The sequence below is a fragment of the Cryptomeria japonica genome, chromosome 10, assembly GCF_030272615.1.
Source record: "Cryptomeria japonica chromosome 10, Sugi_1.0, whole genome shotgun sequence".
Taxonomy (NCBI): Eukaryota; Viridiplantae; Streptophyta; class Pinopsida; order Cupressales; family Cupressaceae; genus Cryptomeria; species Cryptomeria japonica.
The window spans coordinates 666,646,588-666,671,879 of NC_081414.1; the positions used below are offsets into that span (position 1 = coordinate 666,646,588).

Genomic DNA, 25,292 nt, shown 5'->3' on the forward strand with positions numbered 1-25,292 from the left:
GTTCTTGCAGGATCAAGACAATTTTATGATTTGAAGAGACCAAGGAAAACATGATTTATCCATTGAATATAATTTCGAAGGCTAGCAAAGGACAGGTAAGCTCATAATTGCAAAATCGCTCCTGTCCCTCTCCAAGGGACCAGGGCGAAAAACCTAAAAGACTATCTCTTCTCTCCAAATTGGGACGAATCTAGGCCAAGGCACAAGTTTGGAATGATACTTAAAGTGCTTCGGGGTGGAATGGAGTTGCAAGGACCACAAATTTCGATGACAATTAGCAAAAGCGCTCCTGTCCCTCTCCAAGGGACCAGGGTGATTTTTACAAAATCTACAAATCTCCTTCCAAGATCACGCCAAGACAAGGTTGTGCAAGATGAGAAATGTCTTTCAAAAAACGGTGAACAAGGAATTGCCTCCAAAAATTGACAATCCTAGGCTCAAATGTAAAAGGTGCTCCTGTCCTTCACTGGAGGACTAGGGCGAAAATCTTGGGAGAGCCTATTTTGCCTCGCAGAAACAGGTTGAGCATGCATAGAATGGACAACGGGGATCATTGCTTACCCCACAACGTGAATTAGCAATTTAAAAGATAAAGATCAAGGACAGAAGTGGAAAATCGCTCCTGTCCCTCACCAAGGGACCAGGGCGAAAATGTCCTAAGGCACGCTCCTTCTAAAGATCAAGTGAATTAAACTCGAAGTTCCAATTAAAAATGCCATTTTGGACGCCTAGGATGAGGTTTTGAACGTGAAAGCAAGGAATGCAAAGCTTAAAATGCAAGAGCGCTCCTGTCCCTCACCAAGGGACCAGAGTGAAGTTATTGACATTCATTATTTTTTGCCTTATCCCAATGTTAACATCCTCCAAATTGCATGAAATGCCAAAATCATCAGCTTCGAAATATTTGAAAAAATTAATTAAATTGGCATTTAATAAATTAATTTTGGGCCTCAAAAAATCGAATTTCTATTATAAAGGCATTTAAAATTAATTTTTGTGAAATAAAAAATTAAAAGTTGAGCGCACAAGGCATTATTTTGCCTTTATTTGGCAAGTCGGCCTACTCCTTTTGAGGTTTTATTTATTATTTCACCTTTTATTTGCTAGGTCGGCCTCATGGGTAAGTGGAAGGTGAGCGCTCTATATATTGGAGGTGTTGTTTCACAATTCAAATCATTCATTCATTACTTCAAGTGCGATTTGAGGAGCAAGGAAGGAGCGTGTGGAGCAAATTTCTACCAAGTGTGGAGACTAAGGAGGGCGAAATTCATATTGAAGGTTATTGGAGAGGTGAATTTCTTGCTAGTTTGGAGGATAATTTCCAGATTTTTGAAGACATTTGAAGGCGAATTTCCAGATCTTGAAGAGGCTAGTGGAGTTTATTCTTTTCCAAGCTAGAGCAGGCGCAATTTGTTCAAGTGAAGGCTTTGATCTACACTTTGCCTAGCAAAATTCATCTATTTTTACATCATTTCTTAGAGTTTAATACTCAAGAGGAAGTATCAAGATGACGACTCCCAAGCTCGAAGGATCTACAAGTCGGAAGGCTCTCCTCAAGGAAAATCAAGCCAGATCAAGGACGGTCTCCTCCGGGACGATCAAGCAAGGAAAAGGGCAACCTCCTACAGTCTAGCATCGACAAGGACGGCCTTCTTCGGACTAACGTCATCAAGGGTGACTTCTCCAATCCAGCATTACAAGGCGAGGTACATCATCATCCTGCAAATCAAGGACACAAGAAGTTAGAGCAAAGGGTTCGTTGAAGAAGCAGATAGTTCCAGAAGAGTTAATTAAAGCTAGCTTCTCAACAACATCAAATCGAATATCTACCAAGTTACAAGTGTCAGACAAGGTGGCATCCCAGTCATCGCTCATCCAGTCGGATTGTTCCACCTCAGCACGTCCAGATTCAATGTACCTAACTCATGGAAGGTGACACATACTTCGATGTACCTACCCCGACTATTCATTGGTGGAATTTTCCAGAGAGGACATGTGTCCAAGCAATACAATTTTATCATTGGTCAAGCATTAAATGTTATGTAATGGTTGTAACAAACCCTAATTAGGGTTTTCATTGTTGAATCTTGGCCATTGATCTCAAATCGATCTAAGCCATCGAATTGTATTGAGGGCACTATATAAGCCCTGACATTTCATTTTGTAAAGGCAATTAAATTAAAATAGAATAGAATAGGAGTTGGAAGCAGTTAGAAAGGAGTTAGTGAATAGAGAGTAGTTAGCTAGTTGATAGAATAGCAATTAGAGTAGAGTAGAGAGAGAAGGCAAAGGTTGTTGCCAAGATGTTGTTGTAAGAGACTTGTAAAACTTCATTGAAGAAATGGTGAAATTTATGGGTCGATTCGACAATTTGCATGATCTTTATACTTCTCATATTTGATTTCATGTTATTGGATGAGTGGAAGAAATGTGCTTGATTGATGGTGAAATTCGCATATCCATACTACTAGCAGTTTGTTGATTGCAGACTTGCCTAGTGTAGTCAACTGGAATCATTCAGCTTAAGCTTAACTTCAATTGTTGCTTCTTCATTGATATGCATCAACCTGGTGGTGTCTATGCCTGCAGTGATGATTTGAACATCATAAAGCTTTCCTTCAAAGATCGCACTAGCCTTGTGGAGATGGTCCTGTGATGTCAAAACAAGACTTAGTTAGAATTTCATCAAAGATCATTCATTGCTCTTACATTCTTAGTGTTAGGATTAGATCCTCTCTTCACCCTCGCCCTTTTTCTTTTTTTTCAAATCTAAGGCAGTAAGATCCTGTGTTCCAGCAGTATTCAAAGGCAAATCAGAAGTTCAGTCATCAAATGTAAGTCCCCTTGTGATTCTAGCAAATCACATCATACCACAGAGAGCTTATCCACACGTAGAGATCCTACAACGAAGAACCTTGGAGTCATCCTGATTGATCCTTTTTCGCGATATCTTCAGCAATCAGAGGCTTTACTCAAGAGAGGATAAGGTACCCTTGGGTATTTTATTCTGTGTTTGATAGTGTACAAAATACACGTCAACACTACCCCAGATATCTATTGGTCCACACTCACTGAATGTAATTATCTCATTAGCTAAAGAGAGTTTGTTATAACAAACCCTAATTAGGGTATTCATTGTAAAATCTTAGCCGTTGATAGAGATTTGATCCTAGTCGTTAATTGTAATGAGCTCTCTCTATATAAAGCTCAAAATCTTCATTTGTAAAGGTTAATAGTCAATAGCTAATAGTTAATAGATAGTCAGTGAATAGAATAGCATAGAATAGAAGTTAGAGTAGGAGGCAAAGATTGTTGCCAAACATGGTTGTATAGAACAATTGATTTCATTTAAGTATGGTGAATATGATTTGTTGCCTCAACAACTCGCATGGCCTTTGCTTCTCGATTTACTTTCATGTTTATTAGATTGAGTGGAGGAATATGTTGAATGTATTTGTGTGGAATTTGTTTAGTCTATACCACTAACCTCTTGCTGATTGTAAATGCGCCTTGTGTGGTCAACTGGAATGATATGAGCTTAATTTCGAATCGTTCTACATTCATTGCTTATGCATTAACTTGAATGGTGATCAATGTTTGATGGTATTGATTTTAATATCTTTGAAACGTCCTTAGAAGATTGCACTGAGTTTGTGTCAAATTGTTCAAATTGATGGTGAGATCTCGCTCGGTAGGGTTCCATATAGTCATTCATCCATGTTCTTACATTCTAGGCCTTAGAATAGACATTCTCAACCCTTTACCTTTTGCCATTTTTTCAAAATCAAGCTAGTTTAGGACAAAGAGCATCACCATATAGCAACATCAGATGATTGAGCTCCAGCAAATCAAGCATTCGAATATAAGGCCCCTTGTGATTTCAGAATAATCACATCCAACCAATGAGCTTATCCACACGTAGTGACCCTACATTCATGATCCTTGGAATCTTTTCGAGTGATCCTTAAGCTAATCTTCAGCATTCGAGAGATTTTGTTCAAGAGAGGATAAGATACTTGAGGTATTTTATTCTTTGTTTGCATGTGCCTAAAAACCACATTAACAATAGGTACCATGATTCAACTAACACGGATCTCCCTCAAGCAGTTAAGCTTCCAGGCAAGGGGCCAAAACTCTGATACCAATTGATGGATTGGTTGAAGGGACCGAAATATTGTGAAGGGGCGTGGATCAGTATTCCAACAGATTCTAAAACTTTCTCCAAATCTTAAACCTTTGTTGGTATATCAAACTCATCAATTAAGCATATCAAACATGAGATAGTAAATGCAAAATAAAGATGAAACACAACCACAAAAGGAACACCGGATTTTATATGTGGAAAACCCAAATGGAAAAAACCACAGAGAGCATTAACTTTCAAGAGAATATAACTGGTTTTATGGTTTTTACAAAAGGGGTGGCTCACTGCCAAAATTACAAAAATGGCTCACTGTTGGAATGCTCACTGCAAGATCACAAAAAGATGGCTTATTGCCAAAATCCTCACTGCAATAGGTATGATTGAACTAAAGAAAGTTGCATCTCCAAATGCATGAGATCATGGTGCAGGGGCACCTAGTCAACTTTTGTAAATATTGTCACATGTTAAGTGTTTAGAAGTCTTGTTTGGTGTAATAAGGTATATTTAGACCATTGGCAATTTATAGAGTGTCTTGGGGTCAGTTTGAGTACATTTTGTCATGTTTTGTAATTTGTTGCAAAAGTTGCTTTGCAACTTTGCAATTTTGTCATATTTGGAAGTTGAAGGGTCAAGTCATTCAAAAGTTTATTGTAGTTGATAATTGTTGGTTGGAAATAGCTCAAATATGGCCTCCAACTCGAATTCCATGGTTGCAGGTGGTTGGTGAAGGGTTTGGTTGCATTTTTGAAGTGAAATCCAATAAAGACATCTCTATTTTTGCAAATCTGGGTTTTTCATTGCTATTCTTTAATGTGGTATGGAACTGTACGGTCTTTTTATGGCATGAGACCAATGGGAAATGAAAGTTGATTGAGTCTACTTCATTTTTAATTTTGTGGCATCAATTTTCATTAAGATTTGTGAAAGTTATGGCTATTTTGGTGAAAGCAGTTCTGTAGCAGTCCTAGGGTTTTGCACAGGAATAGTCTTGTTTTTGCCCTAGTCTGTACAAAGGAACCACAACCCATTTTCACATTTGTTGTATAAAGCCCAAATGGATATTTGAATCAAATTTTCTTTCTTGGAGATCAGTTCTGGTTTGAAAGTTGTGGGCGAAAAACCTCATTTGCTACTATAAGTTTGTTCATGTAATTAGGCCTAGTTGCAGCATTACCAATCAATTTTTGAGCCCTTAACTCCAAAGTAACCCCTGTCTATCTCAAGATATGTTTCTAAATGGCCAAATGGGTATCTAAAAATACTTTTAGTTTTGTCCTATGAGTCCCGTGCTGAAAGTTATGCCCTATCAGACCTATTTGGAGGGCTATTAGGAAAGAGGCCTAATTCTGAACAATCTACCATTGAACCATGCCAAAGACTTGTTGGGAGTGCTTGATTGATTTTTTAGAGATACTCTAAGCCTTGCTCTGCATCAGATTAGTTCCAAGTTAAGTTCAGATCACAATTCACAAACCCTACAGAAGATCCAGTGAAAGATCTCTATTTAACTATCCTTAAGCACTTGCCGTAGATCCGGTGAAGGATTACTTCAATATTGTTTGCACTCTGATTCTGTACCAACTACCTTCGCTGTCCGCAATTCGCACTTCACACTTTGTTACTCGCTTCTTGTTCTTTTCTTGCTTACACTCATCATCATCATCATATATATATATACTGGAAGACTCACATATTGGGATAATATGTCGGTCTAGGTCAACACGTTGTCCAATAAAGCTTTGAATATAAACATGATAACGAAGTCAGCCTCCATAGGATCTCTACATGCTTCCCTTTACACAATTCATTCACCGATGCATATACCTCAATTATTGGAATGGGACAGGGGTCATTCAGACCCATAGAAGCTGACTCATAAATGCAAAATTCCAAGCAGAACGACTCCAAACTCCAAGAAGACAGATTCTACACTAAGTTATTGGTTCGGGTTCGAACAACCTGGTACACCGGTATGACAAAATTTTGAAAAGGGGTTTGGGTTCGTTTGGGTTTGTTAGTACAAAAACATGTAAATTTTATATATATATATATATATATATTTTGATATTTGTGAAGCCTATAAGCATGAATTAAAATTTGCATGTCACATAGCATCATATAAACAACAAAACAAACATAAGCTTTCAATCATAGCATCATGATGATACCATAATAGCATCATATACATCAAGTTTAATATCAAAATGACAAAATATTCAAGTATCATTGTTTCAACTTTCAAAAATATAAACTTAAAGTTTAATCATCAAATGGATCATCTAATTCATCCTCCTCCTCCTCCTCCTCCTCATTGACATTGATATTAGATGAACCAATGCCACTTGCACTTGCACTATAAGTTGGCTCAATTTCCGAGTCATCAAGTGTCAATGTAAGAAGCTGAGAAGCAGGAGCATCCAAATTAGTATGCTTTGGCTCTATATCCCACATCTTCGTTTCCCCTTGTGTGTAGTCACGTTGTTTGTGTGAAAGAACACGTACGTTGGAATGCACATATACTAAATTCTCCGCTCTTTTTGATAGCAGCCTATTGCACTTTATTGAGTGGATGAAAGAGTATGTGCTCCAATTTCTTTCTGAAGCAGATGAGCTAGCAATCTATGAAGACAAAGTAAACAATTAAAGTTATACATTAATAAAAATAAAATTACTAGCAACCTATAAAGACAAAGTAAACTATAAATAAACTAAAACTTGTAAATTTAAAATTTTAATTAATTAAACTTGTGATAAAACTTTTATAGCGAGGGGTTGTAGGTGTTGGAAGCATGTGCCATGGAAGTACCACCAGCTATGAGCATCCTTCTTGGATCTATGACGAAGTGCATCAACACTTAGACCATTCCCATTTGCGAATTCTATGAACTCATTTGTAACAACATCTCGCAAATCATCACTGATATATAGTCTAAGAAATGCTGCCTTGTACCCATCAGATACTTCTAGATCTCTCCATGGTGGAATCCTTCCTGGTTTATCAAGAAACTGATTACTATAGTACTTAGGTGTCAAGGCATAGGCAAGAAGATGCAAAGGAGTGGTCATCTTATTCCACCTTTCTACAATAATTACTTCCAGTTCTTTGAAGAATTTCTCCTGGGGGTCATTCTCTTTTTCATTTATAATGACCTTTATTTTTTCAAGCATTGAGTCAATGCCATCATAAATCTCACCTATGCAAGGCCTATCCATGTCTGTATAGCGAATCATGCTCATGATGGGCTCAGTGATACTTAGGAGATATGTAACAAGTTCCCACCATTTCTCATTCAATATTCTATCCCTAATTTTTTCTACCCTCTCAGTGCTACTCTGCTTCCATACAATCCAATTGGTGCTAATCACCATATTGCATAGTGCCACTCTAACTTTCACAAGTCGTCTTGAGACGATTGTGTTTGATGCAAAACAGGTCTCAACAACCTATAACACAAATTAATGCCAAATGATTAAAAAATAAAGCCAAACTTTAAAGAAGAATACACAATATAGCTTACACAATGATATTATGAACATTGAAAATTAAAACAAATCAGAAAATGTAAAATTAAATTACTATTTCACTTACCTTCAATAGCTCCAAATTCGAATAGGTTCTTGTGTGGGGGAAAAAGTGAAACTAAGCAAACATGCCCTAATCTCACTTTCAATCACACATTTGTGGAATACGAAAGAGCCTAGAGGTATCACACAATTGACTACTTCTTTTTGTGGAAGAGAGAGCCACGGGCTACCTATTAGGATTTCTATTCCTTTATTGTAATTGAAAGATAAAATGATGCAAGTTCAATCCCTAACCCCAAAGTGCAAGTATGAACTAATAACAAGATTGCAGAATTGAACTTAAACAATGGAAAGCTATAAACACAAGGACAAGACAAGAATGAAAATGCGTACTCGGAGTTAAAATCTAAGTGAAAATGTTCGGGACGGGGGCGCGGGCGCCACTGTCTTGATTCTGCCCCTGAAACTGCTCCGGAAACTGCTGTTTTGCAACTTGGAAAGCTGTCAAAAATGCTGAAAACTGCTATCTGTCAGGAGGACCAGGGCGCCCAGCGCCCCTGTCCCAGGGACTAGGGCGCCCAGCGCCCCTGTCCTGGCAGGACCAGGGCGCCCCACGCCCCTGTCCTGGTCTTTTGCTCTGAAATTTGGTGTGGAGTGCTGTCTCGGCCTGCTTTTCCCGGATCTGCAACTTGCGGCGTCGTCCGAATTCCGAAACCTGCACTTATATCTGAAAAGGTGTGGTGGGCGGCTATATAGGGTTTTGCCTTAGTCAAACCCCCGCTTCGGTGATTTCCACCTCCACGAATAGCCAAGTTGTATTGTAAAAGTATTGTGTGTGCAGACCTTGTGTGTGTGCAAGATCCTAACATGCAAGTAAGCAAACTAGAGCAACCTAGAAAGTAAACCCTAATTGCTTGTAAATGACAATGTAAATGCTCTAAATGAAGATGCAAAGTGATCTAAAGCATGAATTAGTGATGTAATTGAAGCTTATGCAAAGACATGAAAACAACATGAAATCATACCCAACCCCAAGGGAGGGGTACAAGCCAATCTTCAGTCGGTAATCTCCTATTGTTCTTCAATGCCTTCCAAGCCCTAAATAGATGAATGAAATTGATAAATGCTTGATAGAGGGATGTTGAATGTTGTTGAAGTCTTCAAAGATCTGCTCTTTCGCTGCATAGAAGGTCCTTGAAAGCCAAAATTCCGGATCCTTTCAAATGAAGAAAGAGAGCTCTTATATATGAAACCCTAGGTCTTAGTTTCAACTTTTGGCCGACCTAGAGATTGAATCTCCCACCAATTTCTTGGGGTTAAGCTTTATTTTATGATTGGATCGCGCTCCTAAAATTTCGGGAAAAATGTCTGGGACCGTGTGCACTCCGGGCGCCATGGTCCCGACAACTTTTCACCAAATTTTTAGGGCCGTCGGATATGATGATTTTAGAGAGAATCCCGAAGTTACAGGTGATTTCGAGATGTTTTGACCCCCGAAATCAAGCCCCCAAGTTCAAAATAGGACCTAATTAGGGTTTTTGATTAAATGATGTATAGGAGGAATAAAATGAAAAGGGCACACTTTAATGAAAGGGCCCAACTTTATGATATGGAAGATGATGAAATAGAACCTTAGACCTAATTAATTTGATTAATTAAGTGCTAAAAGGGAAATGCAATGCAAAATACAAAATGTGCCAAGGCGGGTGCTAAACTAGGTGTGAAATAGTACCACTGTGGCAAGTGCGTACAATTTACGACGCTACAGTTCTAAAAATCCCTTGAGACATGTGGTGGTTTGTGATGAACATCTAGATGTCCTCAGCCTCTGCATACACATCTTAGATCCATTTTATTTTTTGCCCAATCCTTTGTAGCATAAGATTGAGTGAATGTACCGCACAAGGTGTCCAAAAGATGTGATCATAGCGTTGCTCAACCAACAAACCAACAACTCTACAATTTTTTGCATTGTCCGTTATGACTTGGACAGCATTGTGGGGTCCCACAGACTCGATGGAGGAGATGAGAATTTCTGCAATAAATTGGTCATCTTTTATTTGGCCCTCACAATCCACAGCTTTCAAAAACATTGCCCCTTTAGGGGACACCGCTATGACATTGATCAAGGGACGGTTTTTAGCATCTTTCCACCCATCTGAAACAATTGTTACACCTAACTCAACCCATGAATCCCTTATGGGTTTCAATGCATCTTCAACCCTCTTCATCTTTTTCTCCAATAATGTTCCACGTACCTTTTCATAACCGGGGCCCTTATACCCTCTTGGAGCCTCATCAGCACTTTTTATCATTTGCTTCCAATATGGGGAGCGAACAACATTGAAAGACAACCCATTTGCATAAATGCACCTTACTATATCTTCGTCAGCATTGTCTCTACTCTCATTTTGGAATGCGGTTTCTAAAGGCCCCTTTGTTCTTTTATGTGTCAAGGGTGGTTCACTTTGAGGTTCATTTGTGGCAAAGAAGGGGTGGTTTTCTACTACAATACTGGGATTAGAAGGGCCTTGCATTCCCTTTGTTTTCTTTGATGCGGTTTGGTTCAATCTACGGGCTTCTCTCTCTTTTGCCGCCTCATGCTCCCTAATATATTTCATCACTATCTCATCTGGTATAGGTTTATCATCTTTTCTAGGGCATTTTTTGATGCCTCTTCCTTTTATTCCACACAAATGGCCTACCACCCGATAATATGAACTATTACGTACCACCCGATAATATGAACTATTACGTTCAATATCACATCCATGGCATCTCCAACGAAATCCCCCACCTCCTGGAAGTTGTTTTATAATGTCCACATATTTCCATAAGGGAGAATTTGGATCATTTCTTTGTTTTGCAATTATTTGTTCATTGCCAATGGAGGAAGATGTAGATGCCATTCTAGTTCCTATGGCAAGAAATAATATAAACATATTCAAAAACAAAAACTAAATAATGAAAAAAAATTCAAGTTTCATGTTTGACAATTTGTGAAACAAAAATAGTTGGAAAAAAATGTTAAAAAACCTATCTCTTGCAGCCAATGGAAGCTTGAAAATGTATGGAAATGATGCTGCAACCCTTGTTGAAGCTTCAAAAATCAGTCTTCAACTCCTCTTTGATCTTGGAAGCCAAATTTTGTTCACCCTTTCTTCAACCTGCTCTCATAAAACTTTTGTTTGCAACACAAATGAGGTGAAATGAGTGAATATAATGTTTTAGAAGTCACTTTTAGGTTATTTCACTTTTTAGAAGGTGGAATTCAAAAAAAAATTAAATTTGCCATATTTTTTGCCTTTATGAGCCGCTCAGTCGCTCGGGTTTGACCTGGGTTTGCTCGGGTTCGACTTGGTTCGACTTGGGTTCGACCAGGGTCGAACCACCTCTGGGTTTTTCGAACTCTGGTCGAACCCAGTTCGAATCGGACCCGGTCGAACTAGGACCCATACTAGGGGGGCCCAGGGGCGAACCTAGTAACCTAGATTCTACACATACCACAGATACCGAACCACGAGACATGAAAAGATACATCTGCCATAACCAAAATAGTTGATACTGGAACACATAATTGATACCGGGACCAAAGTAGGCACAACTCAGAATTCTAGGTAAGAGAATCTTCTAGAAATAACTCCAATAGATCAATCACATCTTACTACATCACATCTTGAAGCATCACTTGCCCATAATTGCACACACCAACTGTCACAACACTGCACACAACATCCAGACTAAACTATATATCTGACTTGCATCAATATACTGCATATACCATCTGGACCAAACCGGATAACTGGTTTGACATCAATGACAACAATATTCACACATGTGTAACAATGACATCCACCACGTTTTGCCCATAGGAATCCTAACACAAATAAATTAAAATAAAATACGTATTGTAAAATTGAGAGTTCAGATTTGAATTTGATTTACCTCTAAAATTAAGAAGCCAAGAGAGAAAGAATCAAACATTATATTAAAAATAAAAAAAGAATTACTTGGCTGTGTGGAATGGAATGGTGCAATAGAACAAAAAGTCTCCAAGTGCATTTTTAATTGCATCATGTTTATCTTTGTTCCAACCCATGCTCTCAAGTGATGGTTGGGAACTTGGAGTAGTGCATAGAAAAATTAATGAATCTAACCTAGATGCATGCACTTTAGGCCCAATGTGTAATGTCCCCCAAATAAAGAAATAAACTATGAAAATAAGGCTCATGATATTAATTATTTTTATATTAATATTTTAATTTGGGATTAATATAAATAATTAATATTATTAATTTCTATTGTTAACGCCACATTAATGTTTTATTGTTAATGCAATAAAGGTAGTTGATGAAACTACTTCGTAGAAGAATAAAAAGGCATAGCGGGAGTATTGAAGGATATCGTGGAGAAGAGAATTTACAGTCCGGTGTGACAAAGAATTATCTGAATTCATCCTCGTTTCGTCAGTGAGAAACTGGCCTATTGGTGGAATAGGGAAGCGTAAACAGTGGGTGGCAACGTGCATTAGAAGGATCATTGGGCAGGTGTATGATCGTGGAAGTCCAACATTGATCGAAGTTTCAAGCACACTTCCATATTTATATTGCTCGTGTGGGAAGTGTTTCTGGATATAGAGACTCGACGACATTATCCTTTCAGATTGGTCGACATTTGCAGTTTGCGCAGGGATGCAGAAATCACTCTGTAGCAATAGCGGAAGTGCACATTAACCCCATTTCCCTTCACGTCAAAGAGAACTGAGAATAGCCATCTTCGCATGAGATCCTGCAGTCATGAATGCCTCCGTGGAATAACGGAAGATGGAAGTGAAATGTCGCGGGAGTTTCCCTTGCCATAGTGTGTAACACGGAAGTGAAACTATCGGAATAACGTAACCTAGGGAAACCCAATATTGGGTCTATAATTGCGTATTCTACATTCATGAAGGATACAAGAGCCATGCGTGGAACGTACAGTTTGGTTAATGGTGCGTGATAAACTGGAAAGAACAAAGTGACTGTGCGTGGGACGTGATATATGCTCGCTGCACATGGTATGGGGTATTGTTGATGCGTTTTTATACACGACCAAACACAGAATAAAATACCTAAAGGTACCTTATCCTCTCTTGAACAAAGTTTCCCGACTGCTGAAGATCTCGCCGAAGGATCAGTCGGAGTAACTCCAAGGTTCTGATATGTAGGTTCTCTATGTGTGGATAAGCTCTTTGCGGTATGATGTGATTTTGCTAGAATCACAAGGGGACTTACTTTCGACAACCTGAATGTCTGATTTGCTTTGGATATTACTGGAACGTGGAATTTCACTGGCCCTTTATTTTGAAAAAAGGAAAAAGGATAAGGGTTGGAACAGGATCTATCTCTAACACTAAGAACGTAAGAACAATGAACGACTTTTGATGAAATTCTAACTAAGTCTTGCTTTGACATCCTAGGATCATCTCCACAAGATTAGTGCGATCTTCTGAGGAAAGCTTTATGATGTTTAGATCACCGCTACAAGCATGGACACTGTTAGGTTGATGCATATCAATGAAGAAGCGATAATTGAAGTTAAGCTTAAGTTGAATGATTCCAGTTGACTACGCAAGGCAAGTCTGCAATCAACAAACCGCTAGTAGTATGGATATATGAATTTCATCGTTGGTCATACAAATGTCATCCATTCACCTAATAACATGAAATCAAATTTGAGAAGTATAGAGACCATGCAAATTATTGAATCGACCCATAGAATTCACCATTTCTTCAATGAAGTTTACAAGGTTTTTGCAACAATATCTTGGCAACAATCTTTGCCTTCTCTTTCTACTCTACTCTAACTATTTCCTACTCTTTGACTATTTTCTATTAGCTAGCTATTAACTATTAACCTACTATTAATTATTAGCTAACCATTAACTATTAACCTTTACAAATGAGGAGCCAGGGCTTTATATAGAGAACCCTTTACAAACAAACAACTCTGATTGACTTAGAACCAATGGCTAGGATTACAAGATAGAAACCCTAATTAGGGTTTGTTACAACAAACTCCCTTAGCCAATTAGAAAATTACATTCCAAGGGTGAGGACCAATAGGAAGCAGGGGTAGGTACATCAAAGTTTGTGCCGCCTCTAGCAAATTAGGTACATTGAATCTGTCATGCTGAGGTGGACCAATCCGACTGGAGGAATGATGACTGGGATGCCACCTTGTCTAGTACTTGCTCGTTCCTCTTTTAATATTCAATTTGATGATGCTGAAAAGTTAATTTTGATTAACTCTTCTGAAACTATCTGCTTCTTCAACGTACCCTTGCATTGACCTTGGTTGATCCTCCTCTATCTTTAATGTGCTTGGTGAACGGTGTCCCTTTCTTTGACTCCCATGTGTCTGATGAGGTTTTCTGACTGTCAAGTCATCCTTCTCCGGAAGTACACCTTGCCTTGAAGTGCTGGCAAAGCCTCTCTTTGTTATCTTGTGGTAGAATGAGGTCTTGAGGCTAACTTGAACTCCTTGAACACTCCTAGTCATCCAATGCCTCAAAGCACCTTGAGTCTTCCCCTTTTGCTTGTGGAACGTCCTTGATGATGATGGATTGGAAGTGGTCGTCCATGCCCTGGCCTGGTCTTCTTCCATCTACAAAATAAACCAAGGATGATTAAGGACACATAATAAATTCTTTCAACAGAGCATTTTCTACCTTAAAACATCAACAAGAGTTATCAAAATGAAGTTCGCTTGAGATCCTTTCCAGGGACAGGCCCCATAAAATTTCGCTCTGGACCCTGGCCAAGGATAGGACCTATAAGGGATTTCGCCTTGGACCCTTTAGAAGGGTCAGGAGTGAAATTTGCATTCTAGGACAACTATATCACTCCTTTACTCCAAAATTCCTCCCAAGGCAAGCATAAACTTAGCTTTCTCTTCTCCAAAGCCTAGGGATGAGCTAGTTCATGACTTTGGGCAATGTAGAGTGTCTTACAAAGGAATTCGCTCTGGACCCTTTGGAAGGGTCAGGAGTGAAATTCCTATTCTAGGCTTGATTCACTTTGGAATTGACTTGACCTTTGGCCTAGACTCACGCCTTGATGCATATCCTTCCATATCCTTGCCCATTCGCTCGACCACTCTTCAACTTAGGTGAGATCCTAAGTAAGGGTCTGGAGTGAAATTGAAATTCGCTCTGGACCCTTTGGAAGGGTCAGGAGCGAAATTTGACATTTTAACCTCTCCGTCAGGATTCTTTTATGGAATATTTCTTCTTTCTTATACTTTAAGTTATATTTCATATATACTGTTAGGATGTTTGAGAGTGGTTTCAGACCTCCAGGAGTTATAATGCAAAATCTAGTTTTTGGAGGATTCTTCAATTTTCCAGACTTAGTCAAATTTCAGGATTAGGATTACATTCCAGAGTTAGCCAAATTTCAGGACATTTGAAGATCAGGATGACATTCCAGACTTCATCACTCACCAATTTGACCTAGCTCAGATCTTCAAAGATGATATTCACTCACCAAGCTTCATTGACCTCCTGAAACTCAAACAAGACACTATTAGCAACAAGAGCAAAACTAGGCCTAAGGAAGACTTTCAAAGATGACCCTCACCCGGAGCATCCACTGATTCACCTTTAGCTAAAAGAGAGCCTGCTATCTTAGTGATCCCTCTGGCAACACTCAACATGCAAAGGCTAATAGACAAAACCCTAAAAGACCTAGAAAAACAAACCCTAGAAAGCAAAAAATAGGGGTCCCCATTTGCAATGGGGCGATGTGTGAATACGTCACAACAGGTATATACAACGGAAGGATAAACTCCAGATTAGTGCTGTGTATTAAACCGGAATAGCAGAAGTATCATACCGTGGTGGAAGTGACAAAGCATCTACAGTTTAGCACGAATATTAGGTGCACCAATAGATAAACTTGTATATTCCTTGAATAATAAATGTTGTTCTGTCAGTAAATGAATATATCCAATGGGAAAGAAGAATATCACTGTTTGAATACTGCTCATTTTTTTCAGTCAATAACTCATTACCTATGTCTTAAAACAACAAAATTCCTGATGAATTAGATATTTGTCGAATAGATAATTAAGGGATTTTACAGTGGTATCAGAGCTCTGAATCCTGCCAGCCTATAGGGTAGTGAAATCTTATGAAAACTTAATGCACAGTTGAGTATGCACCAGGGAAATTATAATTTCCGAAGTACTAGGGCCCGTCAGAACAGATTTCCAAACTCTCTTTTAGCATAGAGTAGTTCATCTATTCCATTTGAAATTGAGGATAGCCACACAGAAACTGACGAGGAATTTATCTTTGAAACCAACATGGGAGACCTAGATAACAATAGGGATCTATTGGCTGCATTAATCAGAAGTCAGCAAGATATGCAAGATAACGTTAATAGAATGACCAACTTGATGACCCAGTTTATGGCCAATAATATAAATCAGCACCAAAATAATGGAAGACAGAATAATCAACATCAAAATAATGGGGGTAGAGATGAACAGTCAGTTAATAATCAGCCAGAAAGAACAGGAACAGCTAGACCATTTATGCCTACATTTACCGCTAGAAACCAACCTCCTGAAAATAAACCTACAATAAGAGAAATACAGGAAGAAATACATCAGGACTGGTTAGGTTCCGGTGAAGAATTTAGATCATCAATGACATTTAGAGAATATTTAGATGTCAGAATGAAACATAGGCCAAGAGGACAGCGAGGAAATAACAGTGAATTGCAAAGAAAAATTGGGAAAATGTCCATTCCTTATTTTGATGGTTCAGGTAAGACAACTGCTCGGGCTTGGGTGCAAAAATTAGATACATATTTCCAATGAAATCCTATGTTGGAAGAAGAGGCAATTAAATATGCTGCGTTACATCTTGACGGTGTAGCACATGAATGGTGGCATCACAGACAAATAACCTTGGGTCATAATTTGATAGGCACTTATGTTGAGTTCACTGAGAAACTTATTGATAGGTTTGATTCTAAAGATCCTGAATTACATCTTAAGGATTTGACTTAGCTTAAGCAAACTGGAACTGTTGAACAATATATTTCTGAATTTGAAAAATTGGCTGTCTTAGTTACTAAAATTTCAGAAAGACACAAGATTGTGATATTTATAGATGGGTTGTCTGATTCCCTCAAAGGTTGGGTTAAGTCCTTAAACCCCCTTACTTTACAAACAGCTATCAAAAGAGCAAGAGAACTAGAACCATCTTCAAAAGGAAAATTTGTTAACAAAGGACCACCTCCTAAACCGGAAAAGGACAAACAACCTTTCAACAAAGATAATTTTCCTAAAAATAGGCTAGATTAAGAGGAAAGAGAAGAGCTCAGAAGGAAAAAACTTTGTTTCAGTTGTAGGGAAGCATGGCAGCTTGGACACAGATGTTTAGGGAAGGGGAAAATTCATTATATTGAGGTTATGTCTGATAGTGAGGATGAAGAGAATGTTGATCCTAACATAGAACGAACACCTCAGAATACCGAGTCAGAAACAGGTACCAAACAAGGAGGAGTAATAGCATCTATGACGGGAACCCCACATTATAATATTTTTAGAGTTAGAGGAGTTTTGAATGGACAGTGTGTAATTGTTATGCTTGATAGTGGTTCTACTCATAATTTTATAGATGCAACACTTGTGGAAAAACGTGGTTTGCAGACAGAAAAACATGAGGGATTTGATGTTAGAGTAGTAGGTGGAACTAATTTGTCTAGCACTCATAAAGTTCCTAAATTGAATATTACTCTTGGCAATTACATTGTTACTGATGATTTCTACGTGATTGATTTGGTTGACACTAATGTTGTCTTAGGCATACAGTGGATGGAAACATTAGATGAATATACACAGAGTTTTAAAAGAATGGAATTCTTTTTTAAAATTGATGATAAGAAGGTAGTCCTTCGTGGTATGTCTAACAGTGGCCCCAGGATAATCAGTGCGAAAAGAATGGAAGCCATTTTCAGACATGGAGATGTGGCATGGTCAGCACAATGTTTAATCTCCAACAAGGTATCTGGTTTTGAATCTAAATCTTATCAAGCTGATTTGTTAACAATATTAGATTCATATCATTTGGTTTTTAATGATATTCCCCCAGGAGTCCCACCTGATAGAGGTTTTGAACATACTATTGAATTAGAAGAAGGTGCTAAACCAGTGATGACTACTCCTTATAGACACCCTAAAATATTTAGGGATTTAATAGAAAAGGCAATTAAGGAGTTATTGGATATGGGACATATCAGACCTAGTTCTAGTCCTTTTGCTTCATCTGTAGTATTGGTCAAAAAGAAGGATGGAACTCTTCGAATGTGTATTGATTACAGAGCTCTTAACAAGAAAACAATCAAAAACAGGTATCCAATTCCTCGAATTGATGAATTGTTAGATGAATTGCATGGTGCCATTTATTTTTCTAAAATTGATTTGAGATCAGGGTATCATCAGATTAAGTTAAGAGAACAAGACATTCATAAATCTGCTTTCCGTTGTCATTATGGTCATTAAGAATCCCTGGTTATGCCATTTGGTCTAACAAATGCTCCGACAACATTTCAATCCTGTATGAATCATATTTTTAACAAGCAGTTAAGGAAATTTTTGCTAGTATTCTTTGATGATATATTGATTTATAGCAAAACCTGGGAAGAGCATTTGAAACATATTGATATAGTCCTTGGCATTATGGAATCACAATCCTTGTATGCAAAGGCATCTAAATGTGAATTCAGAATGATTGAAATTTTGTATTTAGGTCATATGATCAGTGCAGCAGGGGTACGGGTTCATCAAGAAAAGATAAGAGCCATTTTGGATTGGCCACCACCTCGGAACCTTACAGAATTAAGGGGATTCTTTGGTTTATGTAGTTATTACAAAAGATTTGTCAAAGGTTTTTCATAGCTTGGGGCACCCTTAACAGATCTTACCAAAAAGGGAGCATTTTGGTGGACTGAGGAAGCCCAGTAGGTATTTGAGAAACTTAAAGAGGTAATGAGTTCTTGTCCAGTACTTGCTCTTCCTGATTTTAATCAATCTTTTGTGTTGGAATGTGATGCTTCAGGTGATGGAATGGGGGCAGTTTTAATGCAAAACAAGCATCCTATAGTTTATGAAAGCAAGAAACTTAATAAACTTGAGAAATTGTATTCTATCTAAGATAAAGAAATGTTGGCAATCATGCATGCATTGACAAAATTTAGACAATATTTGGTTGGTAGCAGATTTGTGGTGAAAACTGACCATAACAGTCTAAAATATTTCTTAGGACAAAAAGATTTAAATGACAGGCAACAAAAATGGATTAGTAACATCCAAGCTTATGATTTCGAGATTGAATATGTAAAGGGTAAAAATAATATTGTTGTAGATGCTTTATCTAGAAGGCCTGAACTCAATGCACTCTCTGTAGTAACAGTAGATTGGAAATCTTTATTGCTAGTAGAATACTCAAAGGATTCTTTTGCTTGTGATTTGCTAGATGGTAATGTACAAGATGACAAATATAAGGTTGTAAATGATATTATCTATTACAAAGACAAAATTTATTTGTCTCCAGGATCGAAGTTGAAAGAGAAAATCCTCCAGTCTGTGCATGATGTTCCTTTAGTAGGGCACCCCGGCTACTTCAAAACTTACCGGCAGATAAGAGAAAGATTCACCTGGAAAGGACTTAAGAATGATGTTCTTTGTTATGTTAAAGAATGCATCGCTTGTCAACAAAAAAAGCAGAGCATACGTATCCAACAGGTCTATTACAGCCTTTCCCTATACCGAAACAAAAATGGGAAAGTATATCTATGGATTTCATTACAGGCTTACCACGATCTCAAGGTAAAGATTGCATTTTTGTTGTGGTTGATAGATTAACTAAATTTGCACACTTTTTATCTATCACTACAGAATTCACAGCTGTTTAGCTCGCAGAACTGTTCTTCCGAGAGGTGTTCCGTTTACATGGTTTACCAAAAAATATCATCAGTGACCGAGATAGCAGATTTTTGAGTATATTTTGGGGGGAACTTTTCAGATTGACAGGTACTGAGTTAAATCACAACACGAGTTACCATCCACAAACTAATGGACAGACGGAAATAGTGAACAAATGGATTGAGGGTTACCTTCGTAATTATGTGTCAGGTCATCAGAAAGCATGGGTCCGTTGGCTTTATTTGGGTGAATATTGCTATAACACTACCCATCACGTATCTATCGGTATGACTCCTTTCAAAGCACTATATGGGTATGATGCACTTTCTTTTATTGATCTGGCTCTCGATCGAAGTAATGTTCCCAAGTCCCAGGACATGCTTCAAGAATGCCAAGATATACTGAAAGCACTTAAAGAAAACTTGCAATGTGCTCAGAATCAACAAAAAATTTATGCAGACAAGAAGCGTGTTGAACGTCACTTTGAAGTTGGTGAATTGGTATACCTCAGACTGCAACCCTATAGGCAGTCAACTCTCAAACGGAGCAGGGCAGAGAAATTGAAGCCTCGATTTTATGGGCCATACTCGGTGATCCGGAAAGTTGGCGCAGTGGCATATGAATTGGAATTACCTAAAGAAAGCATAATACATAATGTATTCCATGTATCTTGTCTCAAAAAAGCTTTGGGTCAGCAGGTGACAATATCAGAGAACTTACCACCACTGAATGAAGAAGGGAAACTAGAAATGATACCCGAAGTGATTGTGGAAACTCGAGATTGGCAATTGAGGAATAGGACAATCAGAGAATACCTCATTAAATGGCAGAATTTACCATTGGATGATGCTACTTGGGAAAATGAGCAGGTTCTTCAGTATCCTGGATTACAGTTGCTTGTGGGCAAGCAACATTGGGCAGGGGAAACTGTAATGTCCCCCAAATAAAGAAATAAACCGTGAAAATAAGGCTCATGATATTAATTATTTTTATATTAATACTTTAATGTGGGATTAATATAAATAATTAATATTATTAATTTCTATTGTTAACGCCACATTAATGTTTTATTGTTAATGCAATAAAGGTAGTTGATGAAACTACTTCGCAGAAGAATAAAAAGGCATAGCGGGAGTATTGAAGGATATCGTGGAGAAGAGAATTTACAGTCCGGTGTGACAAAGAATCATCTGAATTCATCCTCCTTTCGTCAGTGAGAAACTGACCTATTGGTGGAATAGGGAAGCGTAAACGGTGGGTGGCAACGTGCATTAGAAGGATCATTGGGCAAGTGTATGATCGCGGAAGTCTTGCATTGATTGAAGTTTCAAGCACACTTCCATATTCATATTGCTTGTGTGGGAAGTGTTTCTGGATATAGAGACCCGACGACATTATCCTTTCGGACTGGTTGCGGAGACCAGTCGACATTTGCAGTTCGCACAGGGATGCAAAAGTCACTCTGTATCAATAGCGGAAGTGCACATTAACCCCATTTCCCTTCGCGTCAAAGAGAACCGAGAATAGCCATCTTCGCATGAGATCCTGCAGTCACGAATGCCTCCGTGGAATAATGGAAGATGGAAGTGAAATGTCGTGGGAGTTTCCCTTGCCGTAGTGTGTAACACGGAAGTGAAACTATCGGAATAACGTAACCCAGGGAAACCCGATATCGGGTCTATAATTGCATATTCTACATTCACGAAGGATACTAGAGCTGTGCGTGGAACACACAGTTTGGTTAATGGTGCGTGATAAACTGGAAAGAACAAAGTGACTGTGCATGGGACGTGATATATGCTGGCTGCACATGGTACAGGGTATATACAACGGAAGGATAAACTCCAGATTAGTGCTGTGTATTAAACCGGAATAGCAGAAGTATCATACCGTGGTGGAAGTGACAAAGCATCTACAGTTTAGCACGAATATCAGGTGCACCAATAGATAAACTTGTATATTCCTTGAGTAATAAATGTTGTTCTGTCAGTAAATGAATATATCCAATGGGAAAGAAGAATATCACTGTTTGAATACTGTTCATTTTTTTCAGTCAATAACTCATTACCTATGTCTTAAAACAACAAAATTCCGGATGAATTAGATATTTGTCGAATAGATAATTAAGGGATTTTACAGTGCTAACACTGCCTTTGTCACTATGACTGCTACTACTTGAAGATGGACAAAATGGAGGAATGAAAGAAAAAGACTCCAATTCCACGAGTGGTTTCCATCTCCTCTTTTGGCCTCTTTTTTAGTTTTATTTGCTGGTCAAAGGTTTCTAATTGGGCTTTACTTCATGCATAATTTTAGTAGGCATTTTTGGGCATGGTATATGTGCAAAAAGGTGTTTTAATCCGTTAATGCCTCCTCCATACAAAGTTTGTTTGCAATGAAAACAAGATATCTCTCCTTGCTTTCCCCTTTCAACAAGGGTCCCTTCTGATTGGGGTTCCGGTTGACGTGATAAAGAAAATTTATAAATCTAAAGAATGCTGCCATAATAAATAAATAGAAAAAATTTAACATTAATGGTTTATAATTAAACTAATAAAAAAAATCTAGGGTTTGCAACTTTAAAACTAAAAAAATCTACAAAAACACCTAGGGTTTATTCAACAGAAAAATTAAACACACCTAGGGTTTCTTCTTTGGTCTATTAAAACAAAATAGAAAAAATAAAAAAGAAACTTAAAAGCGAAATTGAATTTTTATGAAAGAAACAAAAGAAACATGCAAAATACAAACTTACCTCTTAAATCTTGTTTGAAATCAATGGTGAGCTCTTCCCAGTTCTTTGTAAACTCTTATAGATGCACCAAAAGTAGATACAAACCTGCCCAAATGTGATTCAGTCACCGATTTTCACTCAATCTCCTTGATGGTTTCCTTTCAATGCAATCCAATTTTGACTAAACTCTCTTTTTTCCTTCTCCTTTGGCTTGAAAATGGAAGTTGCTTGTAGAGTGTAGGAGACAAATACAAGACACTTTGTTTTGAGTGAATTGCTCTTTTTTCCTCCTAATTTTGACTTACCCAGCCACAGACGAGACATCTAAAACAAAACAATATAGAAAATAAAAATTGGTTCTAAATTGACAATTAAAAGAAGTGATTGAAACTTAGGAAAAAGCAATAATAATGAAATAACAACTTGATCATTTGGAAGTTAAAAAATGTTAACTATTAGTTACCTTGAGGATCTCATAAATAGATCATCTTTTGATGATCATCATTGCCCTTTACCCTTCAACCTTCCTCTTGTAAGGAGAACCCACCCATTTAGAGCTCACAAACATTTGCTTAAGAGGTGCTAGTGAATTTGCGATACTCTGCAATTTGATGAAATTGTTGGCAAAATGTATGGCTTCCAACCACACAAGCTCTTTTTTCTGTGTGCTTTATCATTAGATTAAGCACCCAAGGATGTTTGTATATGTATTTTGTTATGTTCCTCACCTCTCTTACCACAGATTTGACCCATCCAAACTTTCCTATATGTTCAAGGAGAAGATTAATGTAATGGGCAAAACAAGGCCACAAAAAGTCACAGAGTGCCACTCCTCAAGTACTACATATGCTGCTGCATTGTTCATCTCAGCTTGGATGACATACTCCACACCACCTCCATTATCACTGCATACAACATATTGCATAGGGTTCTGATATTTTTCATTTCATTAGAGGCATCAATTGACTTAAAAAACATTAATTGTCCACCTGGAGCCACTAGGAAATTGATTACTGTTTGGTTCCTGCTATCCATCTGCTCCACTAGACAAAATAGTGCATCCCTTTTTGTGCCAAACCCTCGTTTGGCTCTTCACTATAAATTTAATGTATCTCACAACACCCTTCAACAAGGGCTCACTCAATCATTTTCTTGAACCCTTTTTAGTACAATCAATGCGTTGACCAATGACTCCCACTAGGGGGCTTCTCACAACATTGAATCTTACATTGTCATAGTACGAAAAATTGGTACATGCTAGTGTTGCTACATGACATCTCTCTTGGTTGCACATAACATGTGAGCAGAAGTGAGAGCTCACTACATCACTCTACTTTGGAGGATAAGTCATCAAAACTGCTGTTGTCTGAGCTGTCTTCTTCTTTTCTATTTTCTTCTCCTCATACAAAGCAAGGAGGGCCTTAATCTCTTATATAACCTCAGGCTCTATTGAATTATAGAGGTGCACATCTTGGCCAGAGGTTTTTCACGGTGCTTTTTGAGGTGATTGATATTGCCTCCCATCCACAAAACCCACAATGATTGTACACCACCATTTTTTGAAGGAAAACGACAAAAAATGAAAATCAGAAAATGGTTGCAGATTACTTTTTGCTGTTGGATGTAAACCTTTTGACCATCTTCTGTCAGACTATACATTTATTATTTTCCCATAATGAAATGTGAAAGCAAGTTATAAATGTGGGAGATTTATTAGGTCAGTGTTCTAATTTTAAAGAAGTATTGTGCTGGCGTTGATGCTATTGAACTTTCTTAGGATTATTAATCTTGATTTCCTCTTCCATAAATACTCAAAATCAAGTATTCCTGTTTGTTAATTGCTTTTATTATCTTTCTGAAATCTTTTGAATGATTAAATTTTGTTGCTGACTATTAAGTTTCAAACTGCAGCTGTTACAGAACATAGCTGGTTGTCCAGTGTCAATGCCAATGACTATTGTTATGTCAGGAGTAGCTAAAATGTTTGTTGGGGAGTTAGTGGAAACAGGTACTAATTTTTCATAACATGCTATACTACCTTGTGTACTCTACTTCTATGTGTGGAAGAGTAGAAGGGACGAAAATATTTAATGGCTTTCAACCAATGTTCAATTCACATTCCAAAATTATTTGTGTGTTTTTACTTGAGATATTTTGCTCAATATATTTCGAAAGGGACTTGAAGACGATGTACTTATTTTGTTTTCCTTTTATTGTTTTGTAGGTAGGATGGTAATGACAGAGAGGAATGAATCTGGTCCAATCAGGCCTTGTCATCTCCGGGAAGCCTATAGGAGACTAAAACTGGAAGGCAAAGTACCTAAGCGATCAAGGTCAAGGCTCTTTTTGTAGGGGGTGCTGGTATCAAGGCATTGGAAAGCAACATTTCCCATGCCTGTCTTTTTATTTTTTTAGCAATATGGAGTTATGTAATGCTATTTTAATGTTTCTTCAATGGCAACTTCCTCTGTTAAAACTGTCAAAATCAATGTATTTTTCTTTGTATGGATTTGATGAGTTGTGACTAAATCTAACCATCATATGGATATGAATGAATGGTTGATGGTTGAAAAGTTTATTCCGTGTCATAACATTGCCAGAGGTTGAAAATTGAAATGTCTCAACTCAATCAAGGTTTTTGGAAACAATTGTGTGAATGATTTTCATGTTTTTTTCCTGATGATGGGCCTCAAGTAAAATCTGAAATGTTGATTTGAAATCTTTCACTGTTGTTTTCAAAAACCTTATGTAAAAATATTTATGGACTGTAGAAAATCAAATCTTGAATATAAGTTTTTATTTGATTCCATCTTTATGCATTCGTGAATGGGACATCATGCCAACAGTCTGTTAAAAGCTAAGTCACAGGATACGGCGATTTTCATGGATGAGGTTCGAATATAATCGGATTCA

The 25,292-nt window shown here is 37.8% G+C and overlaps 1 protein-coding gene across 1 annotated transcript in view; it reads left to right on the forward strand.

Moving 5' to 3' along the window:
* LOC131027525 (transcription initiation factor TFIID subunit 11) overlaps positions 1-25,059 on the forward strand; it is an 83,304-nt gene extending 58,245 nt beyond the window's left edge. The window contains exons 3-4 of the mRNA XM_057957608.2: positions 24,291-24,387; positions 24,604-25,059. Of these exons, the coding sequence (XP_057813591.1) occupies positions 24,291-24,387; positions 24,604-24,731 (225 nt within the window). The 3' untranslated portion in view covers positions 24,732-25,059. The remainder of the gene's footprint in view (positions 1-24,290; positions 24,388-24,603) is intronic.
* The last annotated feature ends 233 nt before the right edge of the window (positions 25,060-25,292 follow it).